The sequence below is a fragment of the Melanaphis sacchari genome, unplaced genomic scaffold (assembly GCF_002803265.2).
Source record: "Melanaphis sacchari strain LSU unplaced genomic scaffold, SCAv2.0 Contig0_pilon_pilon, whole genome shotgun sequence".
Classification (NCBI taxonomy): Eukaryota; Metazoa; Arthropoda; class Insecta; order Hemiptera; family Aphididae; genus Melanaphis; species Melanaphis sacchari.
In genome coordinates, this window is record NW_020270366.1 from 19,917,012 (window position 1) to 19,940,858 (window position 23,847).

At 29.5% G+C, this 23,847-nt stretch overlaps 1 protein-coding gene across 1 annotated transcript in view; it reads right to left on the reverse strand.

Annotated features, from left to right (window-relative positions):
• LOC112594242 (paired mesoderm homeobox protein 2A-like) overlaps positions 1-23,847 on the reverse strand; it is a 43,595-nt gene that overhangs the window by 8,531 nt on the left and 11,217 nt on the right. Inside the window, exons 2-3 of the mRNA XM_025338934.1 lie at positions 20,414-20,619; positions 1,771-1,993 (exon numbers count right to left, since the gene is read on the reverse strand). Coding sequence (XP_025194719.1) covers positions 1,771-1,993; positions 20,414-20,619 — 429 coding nt within the window. The remainder of the gene's footprint in view (positions 1-1,770; positions 1,994-20,413; positions 20,620-23,847) is intronic.

Consider the following 23,847-nt stretch of genomic DNA (forward strand, 5'->3'; position numbering starts at 1 on the left):
GTGTGTGTGTGTGTGTGTGTGTGTGTGTGTGTGTGTGTGTGTGTGTGATCGACTCGCCTTTCTTTTTCGGATTTATATACCATACCATCTCTCATCCCGCTATTGCCCACCGCCCACACCATTGCCCCCCGTTACCGACGTACTAGCTTCTCGTACACCCGACGTCTTTATATACTACTTTTCAGATTTATCCCGTCGGTCCCACAAAAATAATCAGTCATCTGCGTCGGAGTAGTTAGACCCCGAACCCTCGAGAAACGATTTTTTTCCACTCTATTCGCGTCTGCGGCTCTATCGTTCCACCGCCCATCTACTGCTACGGCGATACCGCGAAAATATCGTAGAATAATGATATATTATAAACATCATTTTGTACGTTTTCGATCTTCTACCACAACTATGTCCATTTGTCATAACCCTGTTGCTGCGTTCCGTCCGTTACCCCTGATATCGCATTATTCCTATGTATCATGTATATATATATATACACTACAGATAAAGTTCCGTATGCGCGCAACCAGTAGCCGATTGAAGTATGCAGTAAATTTGCCACCTGACTGCACACTTTTGATTCTAAATACGTTTTAAACACACGTGGTACATATTATATGTTATAGTTCAATTTTATCGCTTACATAAATGGATTTTTACCGAAATCACAAAACTATATCACTATTATATTATACCATACGCTTGGCATATTATTATGACTAATAATAAGGATTTATTTACACCTAAATTATGTTTATTCATAATATGCTTGTCCATGTATTATTATTAATATATTATGTTATTTTTGTTTTTAACATTCAGTTTATAATTGGTCCCATACTTCCATTACCTTATGTTACTATTATGTTATTACTTATTTATTATTTTAAATACGCGTTTATTATTACTCCGTTTTTGTTTGTTTTTTTTCGAACTCTGTTATATTGGAGGGTGTATAATTTTTTTATGTTATGAGCTGATGTTCTAAACATAGAGCATTCAAGAACATTCAATCCTTTTATATTGAATAATTATATTTCTATAAATTATATTTTTGTGACACATTATCCTTTACAACAATATATAAAATTTATAATTTTTTCATCATCAATCTACGTATTTATTTTGTATTCTATTTTGAATTTATTTTATTCTTTTTAGCCAGTTTTATGACATTCGGCTTCATATTGGAACTTGATTTAAATACGATTTTAAAATTTATTCAAAAATTTCAAACAAACCAATGCTTACAGGTAGTTTTATTTTTCTTTCTTTCATTTTACACCTAATTCTTTTTTGTTCTTAATTCACTAAGTCCTGCTATAACTACCTCAATATCCAATTCTGTGAAGTACAAGCCCTTGGTTTATGGTTGGAAATCTGACTCAAATAATTTAGTCGACCGACGAAAGCTATACATGCTACCTATTGTAAAGTAAAAAATGTTGAAATGCCTCATATTATTTTATAAAATGATTAAAAAAATATATTTATGTTGTAGGGAGAGACACCTTAAAACAATTTACAATTCTTTGTCTCTTTATTTATTATTCCCGTAAAACTAAAAACTACATCACTGTAAATCTATATTATATTTTGTTTGTTTTATTCACTCACGATTTACACAACAAATAAGTAATTTTTATATAATCATTATGATGATATATAATAAATATATACGTATTAATTTGGCATTGTTATTTTATATACATTTTACTGACGAAATTTGTGGTATGTAAATTTACGCTAAAATTTATCAAATTTTTATTTAAATTTTACCTGATCCATTGACTGATTTCATGTCAGTAGAACCATTGTTCGAAGATATGCTACCAGGCGTGGACGGTGTGCCAGGCTTGCCGTCTTTTGATTGACCACATTGTTTCGGCTCGGTTTTTATGCTGGTCGCATCTACCGTGCTACTGCTGCTGGATTGCGACGATTTTTGCTGGGCCAGCCTTTCTTGTTTTCGGAATTTCGCCCGACGGTTTTGAAACCACACCTGTAAAAATAACTTCAATTAGTATCACGGTCACCCACTGCACAGCTGTAAATCTATATTTTATATATTTGGTAATATGGTATAGATACTACGACATGCCATTATAATTAATTATGGTTGTGGTTGACGAATAATAATTGTTAGTATCAAATTGACAGAACTTATAAAGGATTTGTAATACTTCCAAAAAACAACTGAAAAGGTACATGATTAATTATTATGGTAATTATACTGTATACATTAGGTTATTTACTTTTATATCCTTTACAATAGTACATTCCGATCATACCGATTGATATTTCATGATTTTAAATCAAAATCTGTTCATATATATAGATTTAAAGTTTATATGGCATATATTATATAGGTTATCATGTAGCGTTACTTGTCCTTACGGAAGACATTCAAAGCTTATTTGAAACTTTTTTAACAAGAACACTATATAATATCTATATAAAGTTGAGCGACTTCAAACATTCGTATAGTACATATAAACATTATAAATATATATTTATATATGTATTCGCATAGTCACATGTATTATGTATGTATAATATATTGCATATGGCAGAATAGCGTCAGTAAAAGTCCGTCTTTACATACCTCTACCATCAACAACCACACCACTCTTTACCCACTGTTAATCAACTGAAGCGCTGCCGCTAGTATTCGGTCCGTTTTTAAAAGGTTATCTTTTTGTCCTAAACAAACAGCGCAAAACCCCTTGGCGGATAAACTTCGTGCAAAAGTCCGTGGGTCTTGTGTATACTTATAACTGCTGTTGCTGCTGCCGTTGTGCAAAGAGAGTGTACGTCCTACACTCGCAGAGATGCGCGGGTATATATTGTTTTTTCTCTCGTTTTTCCCCTTTTTTTGTTTTTCTATCACCCTCTCTGCATCTTGTGTATACACCACCACACTATACTCTTAGTGTTGTTCGGCCTTGCTTCACAAAAACCTACTACTAGTATTATATATATATATATAAAGTACTTCGACATTAGATATTATATATATGTGTGTATATGTGTGCGTGTGTGTGTATGTTTAAATGTAAACGTGATGTTTACTTTCCACCTCTTAAATCCAATAAAGTTCGGTTCCGTTTAAACACGCGCGCATGCAGGACCTTTGATTCGTTGATGGAGGCGGCATCGGCCTTTTAAATAAACGCACGTGCAAAGGCCGATGGCGACATGTCTATTTACTTCTCTTTTTACTTTTTTTTTTAAAATTTCTACCCCTCTTAACCTGCACCTTTCTCATATGATTATTATCATTCGTTTTATATATAATAAATTTGTTTAAATAATTATGAAGGTACATATTATGTTGTATATACATATACTAACCTTAAAGTTTGAGTGTTTGTATAATTTTTTCTTTAGTTTTCTTTTTTTTTGTCAGAGTTAAATATTCTTAATTATATATTATATTTAAGTTGTTCAAACATGACTACATAATATTTGTATACAACCTAATAAAGTAAAAACGTTTATACATTTAATTTAAACCAAGTATTTAAAAGTTATATAAAAGACTCTTTAGGGCTTTGACCTAAATATACATTGTTTAACTTTTTTAATTATTATACTACTATAATTTCTTAGATTATCGTTTAAATTCTGTTTTACAGTTGCGTAACGTTATTTTTGATGTAGTACGTTATATTTTCCATAATATGTTTAAACGTGAAATAATTGCATTTTAAAATATTTAAGAATTCATTTGTTTAATTTAAAAAATAATTATCAATTAGTAGGTAATTTAAATCATGATATAATGTCATTTATTTTTATCTGAGTTTTTATAATAAAGTTTCGAATGAAATCACATATTAAAGTATTTTTTTTTTCACAAATATGATATATGATGACGTGAATATACGAGTAGTTTATTAAATTCTTATAGTTATAAATTATAATTATGTGTGATGAAATAATTTAATGTAAATTTTAACAAAAAACGTATAAATGAAAAGTAAAAAGGTGTTTTTAATCAAAAAGTTTTCCTTATCATATTATAATGGTAATTGGTAACATTAATATCGTCTATACATGAATAAAATATACACCGTAAAAAATTATACAGTTTATAAATTAAATTTTTAGTTGACTATAATATAAATAATTTATAACTAATAATAATTCATGACATGCAATTTATTTATAAGTAATTATATACATTATTTTACAAAATATTATAATGTCTCATATTTGCGTATGATAATGACGATAGTTGCATATTATGTGATGAGTATCTATTTGAAACGAACATGTCGTATTTGTTATTATTTCCTCCGACGCGCTCGCGATGATATTCGTCGTATAACTCAACAGATGTGTTTCACTCACTACTTTACGTCCGGTGGCCAATGTACCGTGTAGACCTTTGCCGGGTTTTTCGGTGCGATTAATTGACCGTGTCTCTCTATCTATCTCTCTCTTTCTTTCTCTCGTTACCGTATCACTGTAGTTTCTATGAATGCACCCGTGGCGTATTCATGAGGGTTACTCGCGCTCGAAATCCCGTCTAAAGTTAATTGAATATAAATAAATAACATCCCGTTTTGCGTGTGTATATTTATATAATATATTGTACAATGCACTGGTGTATAGTATTTCTTTTTGGTGTGTCATCGTTACCGAATGTATCATCCGACAGTGTTTAACACGGTGTGTTTCCATTGTCCAGACGACTATAAACAGATTTATAATAATATAAGCTTGTTCCCCGCGGTCGTCACATCATTGTCATTATATTATTAAACTATATACGACAGGCGTGTTTTTTACTATTTCAAAACTCGTTCAACCCTGATGTAAACCTGCTAAATCATCCGATTTTCCATTGTCAATCGCACCCGAACAAAAGAAAAAAATGATAGCAAGTGTTTACTAGTTGATAAATTTATACAATATACTCGTACATCTTAACTATTTAAATGAGAGTACCTATAAAGTGATATTTTTCGAAATTCGGATGGAATTGTTACACCGTAAATTACTAAATATTTCTAAATAGATTTATAAATTTAATAATTAAATTACATAGTTATATGAACGGTAGGCTATGAAAGCTGTCAATAAATTATGTATTATGTATTGTGCTAATAAAACCTTTAAGTGATGACGTATAATGATACGTTTTATACGGGTTATGATAATATATACCTTTTGGAAGTTTAAGAAATTTTATATAGTATCTACTATATGATTTAATAATTTGGTTAATTAAATTATGAATCTTATATCTATAAGTATTGTCCGGATGTAAAAGGTTTAATTGCATTATAATTTATTCATTCAAGTATTAGATTATAAATACTTAGTGATTTAATCTTTTCAGCTTTACAATAATGTAAGATTGTTTTTTTTTTAAATCATTGAAACACCAATAATTTTAATTATTATAAAGGTTAGGGACTTCTATTACTTAAAGAAATTATTATCAAATATGCTCTAAAATTTGTAATAGATTTAAAGTTTACATTGTAGTTAAATACTATGTACTTATGCGATAGTATACAAATAAAATATGTATAGTTTTTTAGACTGTTGTATGGTTAGTAAATTGAACAACCTATTAAAATTATTATATTTATAATTTAATAAAACATTTTTTAAGATATTTAATGAACAATTAAACACAAATTTAAAAATTCACTTGAAATTAAGCATTCCCACATATTATGTATTTAAACTAAGTCCCTAGACTTATTTATTATTTTTTATTAGTAAATAAAGTTTTTATGTTCACTTTAATTTATTATTTTTAATATTTTGATTGGTTTACATCTGAATAAAGCTATCAATAATATTCACTAAATATACAAGCAAACTAAAATTTCACAATTTTTTTTCACCTTAAATTTAAAATATGTGTTTAATGTATAATACTTGACGCACCGCGCTAAGTTATATACTATAAATCACAATTGGTTGAATTATTGTTCTACAATATACATCATAAGCCATATGTTATAATAATTATAGTATAACCACTATAATATAATACATTCAGTGCCGGATTAAGACACTTGAAGTTGGTAGTTATCTGACGGCACAATTATTTTTTACACTTAATTGTGAAATTATATAAATAAAAATAAAAGTAAATTTTTGTTGGCACTCCTTGGAGAGTGGTGCCTATATATATAGGGCTCAGTGATTAATTCAGCTTGAATATCTATGGTAGGTATATGTACAAATAATTTTATATATAAAATAATATTTTAATTAAGTCGATTCAAATTTTAAGCAATATTCACTAAACGTGTAATTAAACATAATATATTTTTTAAATTATAGTGCTTATAGACTCTTTTCTGCTATAAAAATAACTGGATACTCTATATGGTATAAATTTAATTGGCATTGGGCCGAAGAGAGCATTACTTCCGAATTCAATTTTGATTTTGGCAACTAAAAGTTTCAGAAAATGAATAATTTAACCAAGGATTTATGATACATGTTTGTTTCTATACCTCTATAAATTGGCACAAAGCCTAAAGTTTAAGAGAGGTACATTAAAGTTTTCAAAGTAACCGATGCGCTTTGATACAAATATAGAATGTAAGACTAATATCACAGTTATTAAAAGTATATTCCACGAAATTTTAAGGTAATAAGACTTTATGTGGTTGTACGAAATTAATTTTTTGGGAATTTTAAGGTAGGTTATTGTCAGTCCATGGTGGTTTGCAGTGACGTTTACATAGAAATCAACATATGTCCAACGCTCAAGGGATTCATGAGGTTTTTGTATTTTCAATTTGCTAAAAACAAACAAAACCCGATATAATAAAATGCGTAAACAAATCTTCTATCCGGTCACAGTTGTTTTTACGTGGCAATGGCGACGGACAAAGGTAAATATATATATATATATATATATATATTATATTCTGTTGTGGAAAGTAATCGTAACGTGACCAATCGGTTGCCTTAGTTCCCCCACCTGTTTTGTTCACGTCCTACCAAAAACACGTTCGTAAATCCTCAAGGGAGGTTCCATCTTGACGGTCAGTGTTCGGGAAACCATCACGAGTCTGCATTTTATCTACACTATACGACGTATAATATAATATATATATATGCGCCGCGCCATACAATATATAATATAATATTAATATATTTTATATAAAAATTCACAATAATTTGTACAGTGCGTGTACATATCTATACTACCTTATACGCTTAAAATATTCACACAGGAAACACGCGTCTACTATAATTTTCCTGCACGATTCATTTTAAGCGGCTATTTTTATTTATGTATGGCAACCGAACACGTAATTTATTATAAATATGTAGGTACTAGGTAGATAATAAACACCAGCAAGCCGGATGATTGACGTGCATTTTTCAAAATGAAATTAAATATTGCAGTAGGTATACACCTATATAATGTATGTATATATTACATATTGTGTATAAAATCGCCGGACATACACGTTGCAAGCTTTCGAATTTATCACTCATCTGCTAAATACTTAAACTCGTTAATTCTTAACAATTTTCCCCGAGGAGATTTTAGATACAATTGTACCTATTTGTATTGATTTTATTTCGAATTTCCGTCTGCATTTCGCGCGTTAAGGGTAAGTATGTATTTTGTTTTTGCTATAACTTATTATTTATATGGTATAATACGGTGTATAGAAGTAATAAGTATGTTCATCTATAAATTAAATGGTGAATATTATAAATAATATTGAACATTTTATACGATTTCCGTATATTATTATTCATGTTCCTAATTCATTTAGTTTTTATAATTGTAGTGATGAAACCGAAAAAAAATTTCGTTATAATTTGCATAATTTTAATCGGTATTAATATGTTTTTCAAGCAATTTTTATAGCTAAAATCATAATGGTATAATGTTAATAAAGTATTTATAGATATTTTATTAAATAGATATAATACTGCTACGTGAATATTACGAGTATAATGATCAAATTATTAAACCAATTTTAAAATTATAATTATTCAATAATAATACAATAGTATTGTTGTTTACTTGAAAAAGTAACATTAATTAAATAGCACAATTTCAAAACTATAGTTTTATAGTTTTAAATAACAGAAGAAATGTTTGACAATGCGTGTAATAACAGTAAACATCCGAATTAAAATAAATTCACAGCTACGATTTTATTTCGCTTAAATATTTTACATATACAAAAATCATATTTGTATATATTTGAACGTTTTTCAGACATTGAAACTTTTAAAGTTTGATATTTCTATACCTTTATGTAAAAGAAAAAATTCGTAGTATATTATGATCGTATATTACATTATATTATATTTCACAACTCGATAAACCGATAAACTTTTATGTTTTCATATTTCATCAAGTGTATAGTACGAAATTCTGCAATATTAAAATGCTAACAAAATCGACGCTAGTAAAACAATATGCATTAAAATATCTACACCATAGACAGACGTTGCGTTTACTAATAAATATAATATACGTAGGTATATATAGCGGTTGTAACGAGTCTATATGTTAATACCTACCCTAATTACTATAATCACCTGATTACGTGTATATACTCTAATTACTTCAGTCCTAGATTCAAAACGATTGTTTTAGTCAATCAAAATTTAAAAATAGTTTGCTTATTTAAATGATATATAGGTTAGTCTTATAAAGTGTACACTAAGTATACGTGTAAGGCGTAGAAGTGCTGTGGATCCAGCGGCTTTAGTATATCTGATTATGCTATGCTGGGCGCTATTTTATAAATGGCTATACCCTAACAACGAGTATAAGTACGAATTAAAACTGTACCTATATAGTTGTCGGTTTTCAATAAATTTGTTTAATAAAAATTTTTGTCGATTATTTTATTTGTGGTTTGAACGCGTTTTAGAAAATCAATAAACCTATTTATTTATATATATTGAAAATTTGTCCAATCGTATTAGTTTTTTCATTATGGTCGTTCTGAAATTTTCAGAAAAATGATGTGCTAAATAATTTTATTAGTAAAATAAGGTTCTTGTTTGAAAATCAGAAGCTTGTATCTTTACAGGACACTTCATAAGTTATAGGGAAAATCACAAATAATAATATTAATAACATAGTCAATATTATTACACGGCTGTTGATGGCTGCACGTGTGAACAATTTGCCACGAGACTTTTTGCTAGTCTGCTACAGGAAACCGACGAACCGGGTGGGTACAGTGCGTGATGTGTATATTATCGTCGTTCGCAACAATATTATTATATACGTTGCGACATAATCTAGTGCGACACTAAAACGCCGGAGAATTGACACTATCACCGGCGGCGGCGGCGGCGGCGGTGGTTGTTCCGGCTCGCTGGGTCGTTATTAATTTAATATAATATTTTATATATAACGCATTATTTTTGGTGGTATACTGTCATGTTTTCCCCGTTGTCTGTGAACGCGAGTTCACGTCTTATTTCAATCAGCCGCACCCCTGCTCCGGCTGTAAAGTCTCATTTTATATTCTTCCGACGCAACGTCCACACACACATGTACATAATTTATATTTATATAATGTATGTAAGTACATACGTGTCATACGTGTATATTTATATCTGTATTATGTATGTATTTTATAATATAGTTGCCGGGATGATGTGCAGTGCGCCAGAATGGCGGCGAGAGATGACAACGCGCGAAATGTGACCACGACGATCGCCGTTTTTTTGTCTATTACTCCAATGCTGCATATATATTATACATATTATATAATACAACGAATATTTTTCTGTGTTTTTTTATCGGACGAAAATACTATTATAAGCGTTTATCGTGTGTGATTAACGTATAAAGGCATTTATTAACAGCGTGTTATAATATTACAATAATCGTATGAATAAAAATTAATTTCGTCCTTTTTGAAAAGAAACAGATATAGGGTACGATTTGTAGAGATATTGCCCAACTAGAAACTGCTACTGCACTATGCAAAAATTTTAGAATGTATGGTACAATACAGCTTCACCATTTTAATATTAAATATAAATATTATGTTAATAAATACATAGTGGCAAATCGAATAACAAATGAGCTACGGTTTATGCAGACTTCTCTGACTTTAAACTTCAGTATCTATTAACTGTTTATACACAGTTCGATTGATCGCTGCATTTGTAATCTGCAATATTTACCTTGAGCACGATAATTGCGATGTAAAGTATATGAGATATTTCATTTTTGACAGCATATTAATGTATTTAATATGTATATCGTGTTTTCGTTATCGTCTCGTATAAAATATGTCGGTTGTGCTTTGCATTCTACATTCACCGTGATGTTTTTTGATTGTTGTCCCACTTTTATGCACTCGTAACGGTCTATGAAATACGGACAATACGACACGCTGACGAACCCTTTGGCGACGATCGAATATATACAATGGTTAGCTGGTGCAGTATTGTATTTAAAATTATATGTATTATATATATATATATATGGTGCAAAGATGAACATAATTTATTAATATATTATATATAAATTAATATGTTAACACGTTACTTCATGTATATGCATATAAAATATACATAAAGGGACATATATTTAGGCTCAGAGCATAAACAATAATTATGAGGCCTGACGCCAAAATAATTGTTAAACCTATAGCATACATTTATATTTATCATGGACCTTTAGAAAACCTACTATCCTAATTTTTTCACAATTCATAATAACCATTACAAAATTAGCCAACTTAGAAAAAAATTGTTCATCTTTCAGTGGACACAAAAAATAGTTTGGCCTTTGAATTTCACCAAAAAAATCATATAGCAGCTGATATTAACGTTACCGAATATTTAAAAAAAAGTAAATAAAGGCTATTATCAATAGTGAGGGGGGGGGGGAAGATGTATAGTGTTTTCTGAAAGTATTACACTCGATTTTGTCCCGTCTGCGTAATTGCCTTATGAGACATAAATTATAATATAAATGTTTTCTCTATTTCTCTGCGAAATAATACATTTTTAACGGTATGGAATAATATGATTTTTAAAATAAGGTTTCAAACGCGAGGCCAAAAATATATTTTACATATTATATGTACCTAACACGCGTAATTATGCGGATTTTAAACTGTAGGAATAAAATGCCCATCGCTACCGGAAATACTCTGTATTATCACTTGCCACTCGCGTGTATGTACCATTTATATGTATAACAACGATAATAGTGTAGCGGATAAGTGACTATACACGTCGTAGGTAGTTAGGCGTACACACTGCATCGCGGTGACGTTGCACAAAGGCTGCGGACGAGGGATGTATTATACTATAATATAATAGACATCACAATCGAACCCTTTACTGCACAGCTATACGACACACCAACACGTTGATGTATAAATAGCTGTCCCCGCGCGTGTACAGTTCATTAAACCGATAACAATAACGACACGGTGCAAACATATATATATGTATGTATATAATGTATACATAGGTGCACCAGGGATCGCCATCGTTGTCCCCAGATCGGAGAGGTCTCTGTGCAGATACCTACTGCAGTATACGGGGTTCTGGTCGACCGGGAAAACGAACAGCAGACGGTGTCGACTCGTTTTATAATAGTAATAAATGTATAATAATAATAATATATTATAATATACTGAGACTGCATTAACGACTATATATATTTATTATATACCTACCCTTCGTGCGTGGTGTTTAATAATGTTTATTGTTATGTCCGGTGCCTGGCTGCAAACAGCGATGTGTAAAACATAACATAATATAATATAATATATATATATATATGCGTATGTACTCGTATGTACACGTAAGCACGGGTCGCGATACGACAGAAGGCTAAATACTTATTTAACACATGTTAATGTTATTATTATTATTATTTATTATTTTTTTTTTTTTTTAACACTCCCCCGCCGCTGGGGCGACCTTTTGAGCGCAACTGAGCAAACAGAATAAATTCGCCCCGCCGATGCAGGATGAATGGACGGACAGACGGACCGACGGACGGGACGAGACGTGCCACGTACAAATATATACACAGGGATTATGGCGCCAGATTCGCGCGGCGTTTACAATAAATCAACGCAATATTGTCCCTTCATTACCCGTCGGCCGTCTCTGGTGCGCGCGCGCTGCACGCATACCCGTGTGGCTGTGTACGTATTATAATATTATGTTGACGTGTGTGTTTGGGGATTCGGTTTTTTTTTTTTTTTTTCGTTTGATCGTTCGTTCTGTACGATTGATTTCGTTTTTCCGTCATACTACGGCGAGTCGTAAAAAAGGCGATTTTATCGTACATTATAATATTATAATAGTTCACGCGTATACGTATATATTATTATGTTATTATTAATGCGCCCGCTGCAGTCAGTGAACGTCTATATTTACAGAGTGGTGTACGTCATTGTAGTGGTAACCTCAGAATTGTGTACAGGACGAGTCACAATAATAATATTATACTACCTATAAGTGCATAATATACACTGCAGTACAATATTGACCTATCGTACCGATTGATCATTTTGATTAAAAATTAAATTGTACTATCATATTCGACGACTTTTATATTGCACCGTAAATAATGGTATGATGATGATTTTTAAAAATTGACTACTTTAGACGGCAATCACAAATTTCCACAATAGAAATCAGTTTTCAGTGTGCAAATAAAATATTTTCATATTAATGATTAATCGATGGAGTTTCGACTGACCGACTAATGTCACTGAGACAAGCTTCTATATGTACCTACTTGTAATTTATGAGGTAGTGGACAAGCGGGTTAACGCAATACTAATTACAAATCGAAAAATACTTCAAAAATGCGCAATCGACAAAGTTGTAAATATATTGAAATTTTTTGAAATTTTAAATACCATGAAAGTTTGCTTTTCGCAATAGATAACACTACTAAAACTAAAACTTATTTATTATATCGTTCTTACAGTTTTTTAAATAATAATTTTTGTATAAATATTTAATAATAAATCTATTTAATAACACCTATTAATTTAATTATTGAACTATTTCAACTAAACATATACTATTTTATTTCATAATGTATACTTATCAATATTTGGGAACCTGTATTGTGACGTAATATTTACCGAAATCATTATAATTTTATAGGTATTAATATCGATATTCACACATATAATGAAAATGATGTTTCAATATCTACGTTTTTTATTTCTAATGTAAATTATATGTCAAATAATATTTCAACAGTCGCAAATGACTGTCTGCATTATTTACTATACTGCGGATATTCACATTAACGTTTATTAAATATACATACTATATGTAATGTAATATAAAGACATTCGCGTACATAATTTAATTAATTCGTTCGCACTCAAAATGCACATTTCATTATTATAATATGGTACTTTTGCAAGATTATTATTATTATTATTTATACATTTATAATATAGGTACACTCAAGGTATTTCTAGTAAATTGTTTACTCGTAGCCTTTAAGTAATTATAAATAGACTAAGAAAACATTTTGATTTATACCTGTTTATCTTATTATAATAATCTACTCGTAATTATATTATCTTTAACTAATCAATATATACGCATTCCATACGAGAATTTAAGAACGAGAATCGCAAATAAAAATAAGACATTTTTATTTATTTTAATGTTTTTCATTATATAAATTCTTATTATTTTTTGTTTATAATTTCAGTCCATCAAATATCATACAAATACTGTAACTTTGTTAACGATCAAAATATTTCGGAAATTTTAAATATTTTATATCAACTTAGAAAGCATAGGTACTTTTGTGAAATGACCTACATTATACCTGAGTTTATATTTTTTGTATTTTTGTTAACCCTCTCTTTAACATCGTGTCACCATATTCGTTAATTGATTGTTTTCCATGAATACTTGTTATATATATTATTTTAATTTTAAGTTTAATATGTTTTATAGTGCAGGTACATTAGAACTTTACTTATATATACGTCGAACTATAAAGTTGTACAAACTATTAACTTTTAAGTCAATTTAAAGCGATTGGAATTGTTCGCTCGAAGCAAAATTTTGTCTTAATCGGGCTCTGATAATATTCAATTTAAGTTGAACTCATGTTCGTGTACAATATGTAGTTGCATGTATTAGTGCGTGAACTTTGATTTTATTTCAAACTATAATTTTTTTCTTTTGAATATTTAAATAGTAGTATATATTAATGTCTTTGTGTTCCTTTCAGATTATCGCAGCGTTAATAATGAGAAATTAACAATAAAAATAATATAATACACTTCAGAGTATCTACTGCAGTTATTATACATTTATACACCATTATATCAATATAGGGATGGGGGTGAAACGACCATTTATGCATTATATGAATTGAGTTGTTGGTGTTTATGAAATAAACGAACTCCCGTGGAGCATAATATATCGGTGACAGTTTAGTTGAACATGCCGGGCTACTGAGACCATTATAAGTGTTAAAAATGAATGATGATGATAACCACGTTGTTTTATAAAAATGAATACAACATAAAATATTTACTATGATTAATATTCACTTAACCGGAATTCAACAACTATTGAAATAATATGGCCATTTCCAAGAGCACGTTCAAAAGTACGTCCTGCATCATAAATTTATAATAATATTTACTCAGGGAAAAAAGGCATAACTCAAAATTTAGAAAATGAATGTTTATCGTGGAAAAATAGTTAATTTTTTTCTCTTTTTTTTTATTAAAATCATACTTGTTTGTTATAAATTGTTATTATAAACGTTATAGTAGTAATGATGACATAGCTATAGGCGTATAAATTATGTCCGTACGTTGTTTGCTCAGTATTTTAGTGTTTAGTAATAAAGACGTGTAAAATGACTTAAATAATTTTTATTAGTATTATGTAATGGTGCAGAAAACAAGACACGACTAAAAACCCATGTCACCGTTATATGTAACACCTTTGTATATCAGTCACTTACACAGGATGCAAAAAATTAAAATGATTCAAGTTTTGTCTACCTTTAGACACAATTGCTAATCTAGGTAAATCTTTGAACACGGCTCTACACATCGTTTTTCGTCATGACGTTACAACATAATTAACAACCTAACGCGTCTGATATAGTGATATGGTTGTCGAAAAAAACGACGACAATGATGATGACGACGTTGACAGCAAAAACGACAGAGGATATCATAATAACATAATATTTTATTATAATATATTGTCATATCGTTGTGATATCCAATTGCCCGCTTTCGTGTTATGAACGTATACATAATAGCGGCGAATAATGTAGAACGCGCCGGGCGGCGTGTAACCGGACGACAAATAATTAGGGTTCCGGTCGCGCGTGTCACCGTCAAGTGGCCGACGTGTGCCGTGCGAAAACAGAAAAAAAAACGCACACACCACTTACTCGCACACATCACTTTTACACGTGCGCACACTGCACACAAGTGTATCTCATTTCCCGGACGTTTAGCACGGCAAATCGTACGACGCGCGGCTGCACAGGACCGGAAGAGTCAACGACGGGCGGGCGGACGCGACGATTACGGCGATAATAGAGAGACGTGCACGCGCCCCGGAACCAACTCGTTTTCCTTTTGGCCGGACAACAACAACGGCGCCCAGGCCTCGGATTACGCTCGCGAATTGTTGTGATTCGATACACTAGTATAATAATATAATATAATAGTATGATATTTTTATTAGAGACGGTCGTCGTTCGCGTGGATAATATTTTGCCATCGTTACAGCCGTTGATTTTTATCGTTATTATGACGGCGATGCCGTCCGACGCTACTGACGGACACGATGATAATAATAATAATAATAATAACAACAATACACACTATACCTAATAATATACTGTGATGTTAGTCGCGTTCGTACCCTAAATTGATGTGTTAGTGTTTCGAGAGTGTGGGAAAACTTCCGTTTCTCGCGGCAACCGCTCCCCTCCTCAATCCAACGACGACCCGTTGGCTTCAAGTGCGCACTTGAGGCGGGGGTGAACAGTTAGGAACGTTTTACCTATTATAGGTATTACGATATTACAATTTACAGTATCACCACTTATTATAGTTTTTAAAGGGTTATTATATTTTAAGATTTGAGACTAAGACATATATTGTATATGCATCGGTATGATTTTTTTTTAGCAACGATATTTTAAAAATTTGTTCAGTTATCCACAAATTGCCGTTGTGGTAAAAAAAAGTAAATAATTGTAAAGTACAATCGTATAATATTGGTTTTAAGTCTTGTAAAAAAATGCTTTTAAAATTGTATTTAAATGCAGATACAAATACATTTGTTCAAAAATAATTTAAAATACATTTCAAATATTTATAGAAACAAATATAAATACTTGACTCGTAATTCGTATTGAAATTTTCAATAATTTTTAAATTATTTTTTAATACTTTTTTAGTTGTTATAGTGAGTAAAAAAAAAAACTAATATTAATTTTATAATTAGCAATTACTTCTTTAAAATTTTAATATCACATTTTACTTAATTTTTACTGAAAATGAAAAAAAAAATAAAAAAAATGATTCGGTTTTCAATACAAACACTATACACATTATTAAAGACATTTACTCAAATATATTACAATACTGCATTATATTATTTAATAAATCTTGGTAGACGTAATACTATAGTAATTTTGACCTTAATTATGATACCACACGGAAAAATACAAAAATAGTTAATAAATAATTTTAAAAACAATATTATTATAATACTATACAGTAAATAGCTTATACAATGAGAAACATTAATATTTTATGTACACTATAAAAAGTATCTAATAAACAATAATACATGCAATATAGTTAATATAGCTACATGGAGAATTGTTATAGAAAAACATACATCCTGTAGAGAAATTGCACAATATAATTATAGAATAGTCATGACTCGAGTCTGAAGAAAAGAAACTGTTTAAGGCGTTCTCGCAATTATCTAATATAGGTAGAATTAAAAACGATACGCGAGAGCCAAAACTTTTAAGAAACTAAAAGAAAAGGCGAACAATCGACTAAAATGAAAATTTGAAACGATCTAAAAATTAAAAAAATTAATTAATTAAATTATAATTAATATATGTGTACTAACTATTTATACAATTATATCGTCCTTCGAAAGAACAGAAACCGAAAAATGAAAAATGAAGATAAGAAAATGATAAATTGGATACATTTAACAATTTGTGGGTAAGATACGACTCCATAGAATGTAATAATTTCACAAGATAACCATGTGAATACTTATAAATATTTAAGTTCGATTATAAGTACATTTTATGATCGTTTCATCGAAAAGCTAAAAAGTGCATAATGATTTAACAATTAATTAATTGACTAAGTTATTATATTAAGCTGTAACTATGATAATATTATTTATTTTATATTATTATACGAGTGTAATATAATGTACTCCTGATTTAATCAATTTACTCAACGTTATTAAAACATATAAGGTATAATATCTGTAAAATGCTATACACATTATAAATTAAGATATTTTTAAAATTCTAAGCTATAATACTTAAATAAAATTAGTGAAAAAAGAAAGTATTTATTAGTTGGGTTCTAGCAATAATTCGTATGTTTTTTATATACCTTCTGCCCTTTTGTGCTTTATATAATTATGAAATATTATGAAACAGATAATAAACTATTGCTAAGTCTCTGCAATTCCTGAAATATATAAATTTATAATTTGAATAATGGATTTCTCTTTAATTTAAATTTCTTATATTTTTTGAGAAATCAATTTTAGTATGATAAAAATATAATATTTTTTTATATAAATACACATTTTTAATTAATTAAAAATCATAAAATTAATTTATTAAGACGATATCAGTGTACTTTATTATGTTTTATCTCTCACTTGCACAGAACATATAAAAAAAAACGTACTATACAAAATAGTCTTTTAAGATTTTAACATAATCTATAGTTAAGTAAAATACCTGTAAAAAAAATTCTAAAGAATAATATTTTCAAGGGTTTGAAATATCATTCTGACATTTTATCTAAATACTATTTTAATATAGATTTAAATGTTTAAATACTTATTTTTATTTTTTAATGAAATATAAAATTGATGAAAAAAACTAAAATATTTAATAACAATAAAAATAATATTCGTACATGTGTTCTGTTTATATGTTGCGATTGATAAACTGAGGCATAAAACAAATAGTACGCCGACATCCTCTAAATCTGAGAATTAATATTTGTTTACCTAATTTAATGTTTATTCATATCATGTTAATGTTGTATATTAGAATACACCTAAAAAATTTGTGGATGAATTCAGTTCTTTTTATTTCTCTTTATAATTTTTAAATGTTGTTTTTATTTCTAAAGTTTCTTTAAGAAATATAATAGTCTAAAATAGATTAAATTGAATAAACTAAACACTTCAGCAATTAATCAAAATAGTATAATTTTTCAAAAAAATTCTATGATGGTATTTTAGAGTGTAGAACAATGTTATGAAAGTTATAAACTTGATAATAATTAATCAAATTGTTATATTATCTACACGTGCCATGATTTAAGAGTGAGAGGAAATACAATTATTATAAGTTTTAACAACATGCTCGGCAACTACTTAGTTTTTTCATGGCTCCTATAGAATGCATAACTTACTATAAAGAAAATAATTGATATATGGAGAAACTTAAGCCAAATGATTATTTATTATGTATAACCTCAACCCCAAAAATACAAACGAAATATTTTTTAAAAACCTCTTACGCTTTATAAAATATGTTATTTTAAAAATAAATGAAGTAACAAGGCTTATACGTATATATTTTTTTTAATTTGTTTAATTTATCTAAATAATTTATGCATTGAAAAAAAAAGAATATGATTATAACAATATTTAAGTATATTTAGTCTAGTAGAAACTTAAATTATACTTTAATTAGTACCTACTATATATTAAAATACTAATATTTTTTCACTATAGCTCAAATATTCTTCAGAATATCTAACAAGACCCACATGATTGTACAAAAAAGTAGTCCTAAAAAGGTCACTGAATACTGATTCATTTTTATTTTCGTAAAGTCGAAGAATAATCTTGTCAGGTGGCACTGCTGGGATTCTTCCTATTCCTGCGCAACTGTTACGTAGTCAATTTATTTATTAGACTTATTTATTATAATTTTTAAATATATTGTTAATATTTATATTTTCTTTAGTAATAAAAAAAAGTGTCAAAGTTGAATTGGCGGTAGATTGTGAACATTCAGTCGTTGTATCCCGATAACGATGTAACGATAAAAATACGTTTTTGTTCGAACACACTTGATAACGGGTATAGACGTATAGTTGAAGGTTTCTGGGTAATTTTAGAAATTTATAATACTTATTAATACTTTTTATTTTACACAGTTTAAAAACACGGTCTAGCATAATGATTGGCCTCAGTCGCTAACATATTCTGAGGTTAAGCATTGGCCAGTGTCGCTAGCTTCCGGATGGGTAACCGTCGTCCGGATTTTTAGTGACAAATCCTTGCCACAAAAACACGTGTTATAATATAGTACCCTCTCCACAGTAAAAAACCAACTACATGCTGTTGAAGCTTAAAATCTATGGTCAAAAAAACATTTCTTACGATCCAACAGAAGTTTGAGGTACGTTGGTGTCTAGGAATAATTCAATAATAGGTATAATATATTATAGTGTTCAATATAGGTATACACAATTTACATAACAAGTCAACCCTTAACTATACGTGTTGGTGTACTTTGTAGACCAAACTTATCATTTATCTTGTTCTATTTTGGTTTATAATTGCTTTCAGTTATTCTCCTAATCTAATCTTTTCATGTAATGTAAATAATAGTTAGAAATCCATTTCAGTCATCTTTCAGTGCTTGTAGCAGCATAAACTAGCTACATATAAAATTGTTTTTGTGTTGATGAATGAAATACGACACGCACGTAATACTTTTATCAATAATAAAATAGAAATAAAAATATTTATTGTTATTATTAAACTTAAAACTAAATTAATAAGTTGTACTTTTTTTTTTAATAAGTAAATACAAACAATTTTTTAATATTATCGCATTAACATCTGAGAAAACCAAATCGATGTATAAAATACATCACTCGTGTAAGTATTGAAAAAAAGTAGCTTGTATAGTTAAGGATTTAGCATTATCCGACTTAATAATATAATATGACTTTTATTCTCAGCAATATTATAATACGATAAACAATTTAATATTTATTTATTGTTTTCTTTTAACAACATTATATTATTGCATTGAGAAACATGTTTTATTCGAAATAATTAAATTATTTCGGTACGTATTGATATACTAAGGTAGTTATTATTTTTAAATCTAATAAATAATATCCATAATTTTACATTGAACAAAACATACCTGAACTCTGGCCTCGGTAAGCTCTATGTGTTTGGCAATCTCTTCTCTGGTGTATATATCAGGATAATGTGTTTCTTGAAAAGCTCTTTCCAATTCTTTCAGCTGTGCTGAAGTAAAAGTAGTCCGTATTCTCCTTTGTTTTCTTTTTTCCGTTAGAATACTGTCATGAGCGGTGTACGGAAGACTTTTATACGCTGCTAATCCACCTGTACATTTTTAATTATTCGTTATCGTGTTTAAAATGATAGGTGAACAAACAAATAAATATATTTTAATCCAAGACGTAAAAGTGTAACTGCATAATTTATACTACGATATAATTATATTTATGTTATGTACCTTCTTACAACCTACAGGGACAATTGCAGAAAATTAATGCTACTTTTTACAAAAATCAACATCCAAAACATCTTAGAAAATTCATTTTTTCATATACATTTATAGATAATTTTTTACTGTTGTTTTTATATTTTTTTCTCATAACTAGGTATATAATATAGTAATGTAGTAATATAGTAACTATATTACTATTTTAATATGTTACTATATCATAACTGTTATGATGTTACTTTGATGTTTTTATACAAACGACTAGCCCAAAACAAAATTAATCATATTATCATATTAAAAATGTAATATTTTATATTGTATAGTGTATAATATGTTTGAAAAGTTATTATGTTCAAGACAAGAATAATTTAAATAACTATTATTAATTACTTTTATCGTTGATATAAACATGCAATATTAATTACATAGGTACTTAAATGAGTTTGTAATTCTATTTAAATTATAGCTGGTATCATATTATACATTTTTAATTGTATAATAAAAGCAATAGAAGGTATTTCATCAACGTTTTATAGTAGGCATAATACATAATAGTATAATTTATTTTATTATTTTTCATCAATTTTACGATGAATATAGACAATACCACATTAGCATGTAGGGGATTTCCCATTTACGCCAAAACAAATTAATTCGCTTTGGGTACAGCCCATTTGCACCAAAATAAAAAAGGTATATTTTTCCCGACAGCCTATTTGCGCCAAATTTACCTGCGTAAACATTTTATATTAACGAATTGGTTATTTAAAATCGTACAACTGACTATGATTATCGATAGTTTATAATTTTTAAAAAATATAAACTTATTAATTATTTATTACCTATATATTGTTTAAAATAATCTGTATTATTATTTATTGGTAATTATTTATAAACAATTCGTACTATTGACTATAATTTAAATAAAATTGTATTGATTATTATTCAAGGAAAAAATATATTACTTTATTATAATTATACACGGTAAATTTAGCGCAAAAGGGCTGTACCCAAAATGAATTAATTTTTTTTGGCGCATATGGGCGATGCCCAGCACGTAGGATATATTGCCAGATGATGAGTTATTTTTTTCTGAATCCAAAGACATCAAAGCCTTGAAATTTCAAATTTGGCACATACGATGTTTTACAGTGTTAACGACGATGTAAGTCGATTGGAAATATTTCTACATAATAATATGTTATTAATATTTATAACACATTTAAATGATAATTCGTTTTGATTTATTAACAATGAAAAACTGCAGCAATATTTTTCTTCTTTTTTTATTTTTATCATATCATATATATTGTCTCTCTACACGTTTCTCCCTGATCGGCAGTGGCGTCACTGTCAGTGGCATTTTCCGCGAATCCACCGCGAAGCGTCTCTTAATGATTTATTGTCATACTATGCGAGTGACGTCTATATTATAAAATTATACGCATTGAAAAAATCACGATGTATGTTTGCTAGCATTAGAGCCAGTGTGTGTGAAAAAAGAAAAACATTAACTCGTGAACGAGTTGCATAATAAAGTGAGAAGTGTTTGGAAATATTTAACGGATCACCATGAAAAGAAATAGTTTACCGGTGGTAAAATTAAATTAAATACCTAGTTAGATAGCAAAAAAAAAAAAAAATGAAATATTCTAAAATATAAACGTTTTAGTAAACATAATTCATATTTTTCTTTTTCCTCGTACTTACATTATATAAAAATAATAACGACAACAATAATTAGGGTTTTGAACTTAATGCATTAAAAACATTATAAAAAATATACTTAGAATCTTGAAAATGATTTAATAAAATTCATTATAATTGTATATTCAAGAATCAAAATATTTATAAAATTTAAAAATCAATTAAACATAAAATATTTTAAATTACTTAACAAGACTAAAATTAAACAATAACTTATCAAAAAATAAAAAATAAATGTTCATAAAAAATTTTAATGAATAGAAACTATTAAAAAAGTAATAAAATATCAAAAAAAAAAAAAAAAAAAAATGCGAGATGAAAGTTTCAAAATGAAATTAATCACTATATCTTTGTAATTTAAGCTTTGTGTTCAAAAAGCTAAGAACAGTGCGTATTTTTATATACGAATTCAAAGCCTCCTCTCCGCCATATCATATATTATTATGTAATCATATTAAAATGACGCGTGATAAAACGAGTAGTGCTATGGGCGTATTACGATTTACAATAAATTATGGTCGCGGTGGGAAATCACATGCAGTGAGCGGGTTGCAAAAAACAAACGGAATAAACGTTGAAAAAAAAAAGAAAAAAAAAACTTATTCGCATAAAATTCGTCGCGCGCGCGCCGTCGCGGGGTTGCCGGGTGTACGTGGGTGCATACGTGCGTATTCGTATATATGTATGATAACGTTATTAAGATGTGTGCGCGATGATCGGAAAAATACATTTTTTATAATAAATTTAATGTTATATACGAACGATAGATACGACGAGTGTACATGGGGCGACGACGTTCGTGTGCGCGTGTGCGCGTGTATTGTGCACGCGTGTTCGAGATTATGGAGGTCGGTTTGTTCGCGGTAACCGCGAGCTGGGTAAACGGCGCGGTGGGTAGGACGTAGGTATGGACGAGGCGCGGCGCGAGCTTTTTGTAAAAACCGTCGCGTGCTTCGCCGTACCGTAGCAGCAGAGCTGTGCCGCCGCCATTTTTGCTCCGGTCTTCGCTCAGTCCGGGTTGTGCGTTCATATTATATTGATCGGAATCTCCCCGGGTGGCTGTGTATAAACTCGGTATACACCATCGCGATGCTCTGCCAGTGTGTGTGTGTGTGTGTGTGTGAGTGAGCAGGATATATCCTGCCTGCGTGCCCATCCTCCTCTCGTAGTCCTCGTCGTCATCCCGCGGCCAACCCTCCGTGATAGTAAATATATATATATATATACACGTCCGCCGTTCATCCGTCGTATCCTCGTGATATATTTTAACGACCCCACCGCCGCCTACCACCCCTCCGATCCGATTATTATTATTATTATTATTATTATTATCTACACGAACGCGAAATACGACGACGACGACGACGACGACGATGTACATTGTTGTTGTCGCTGGT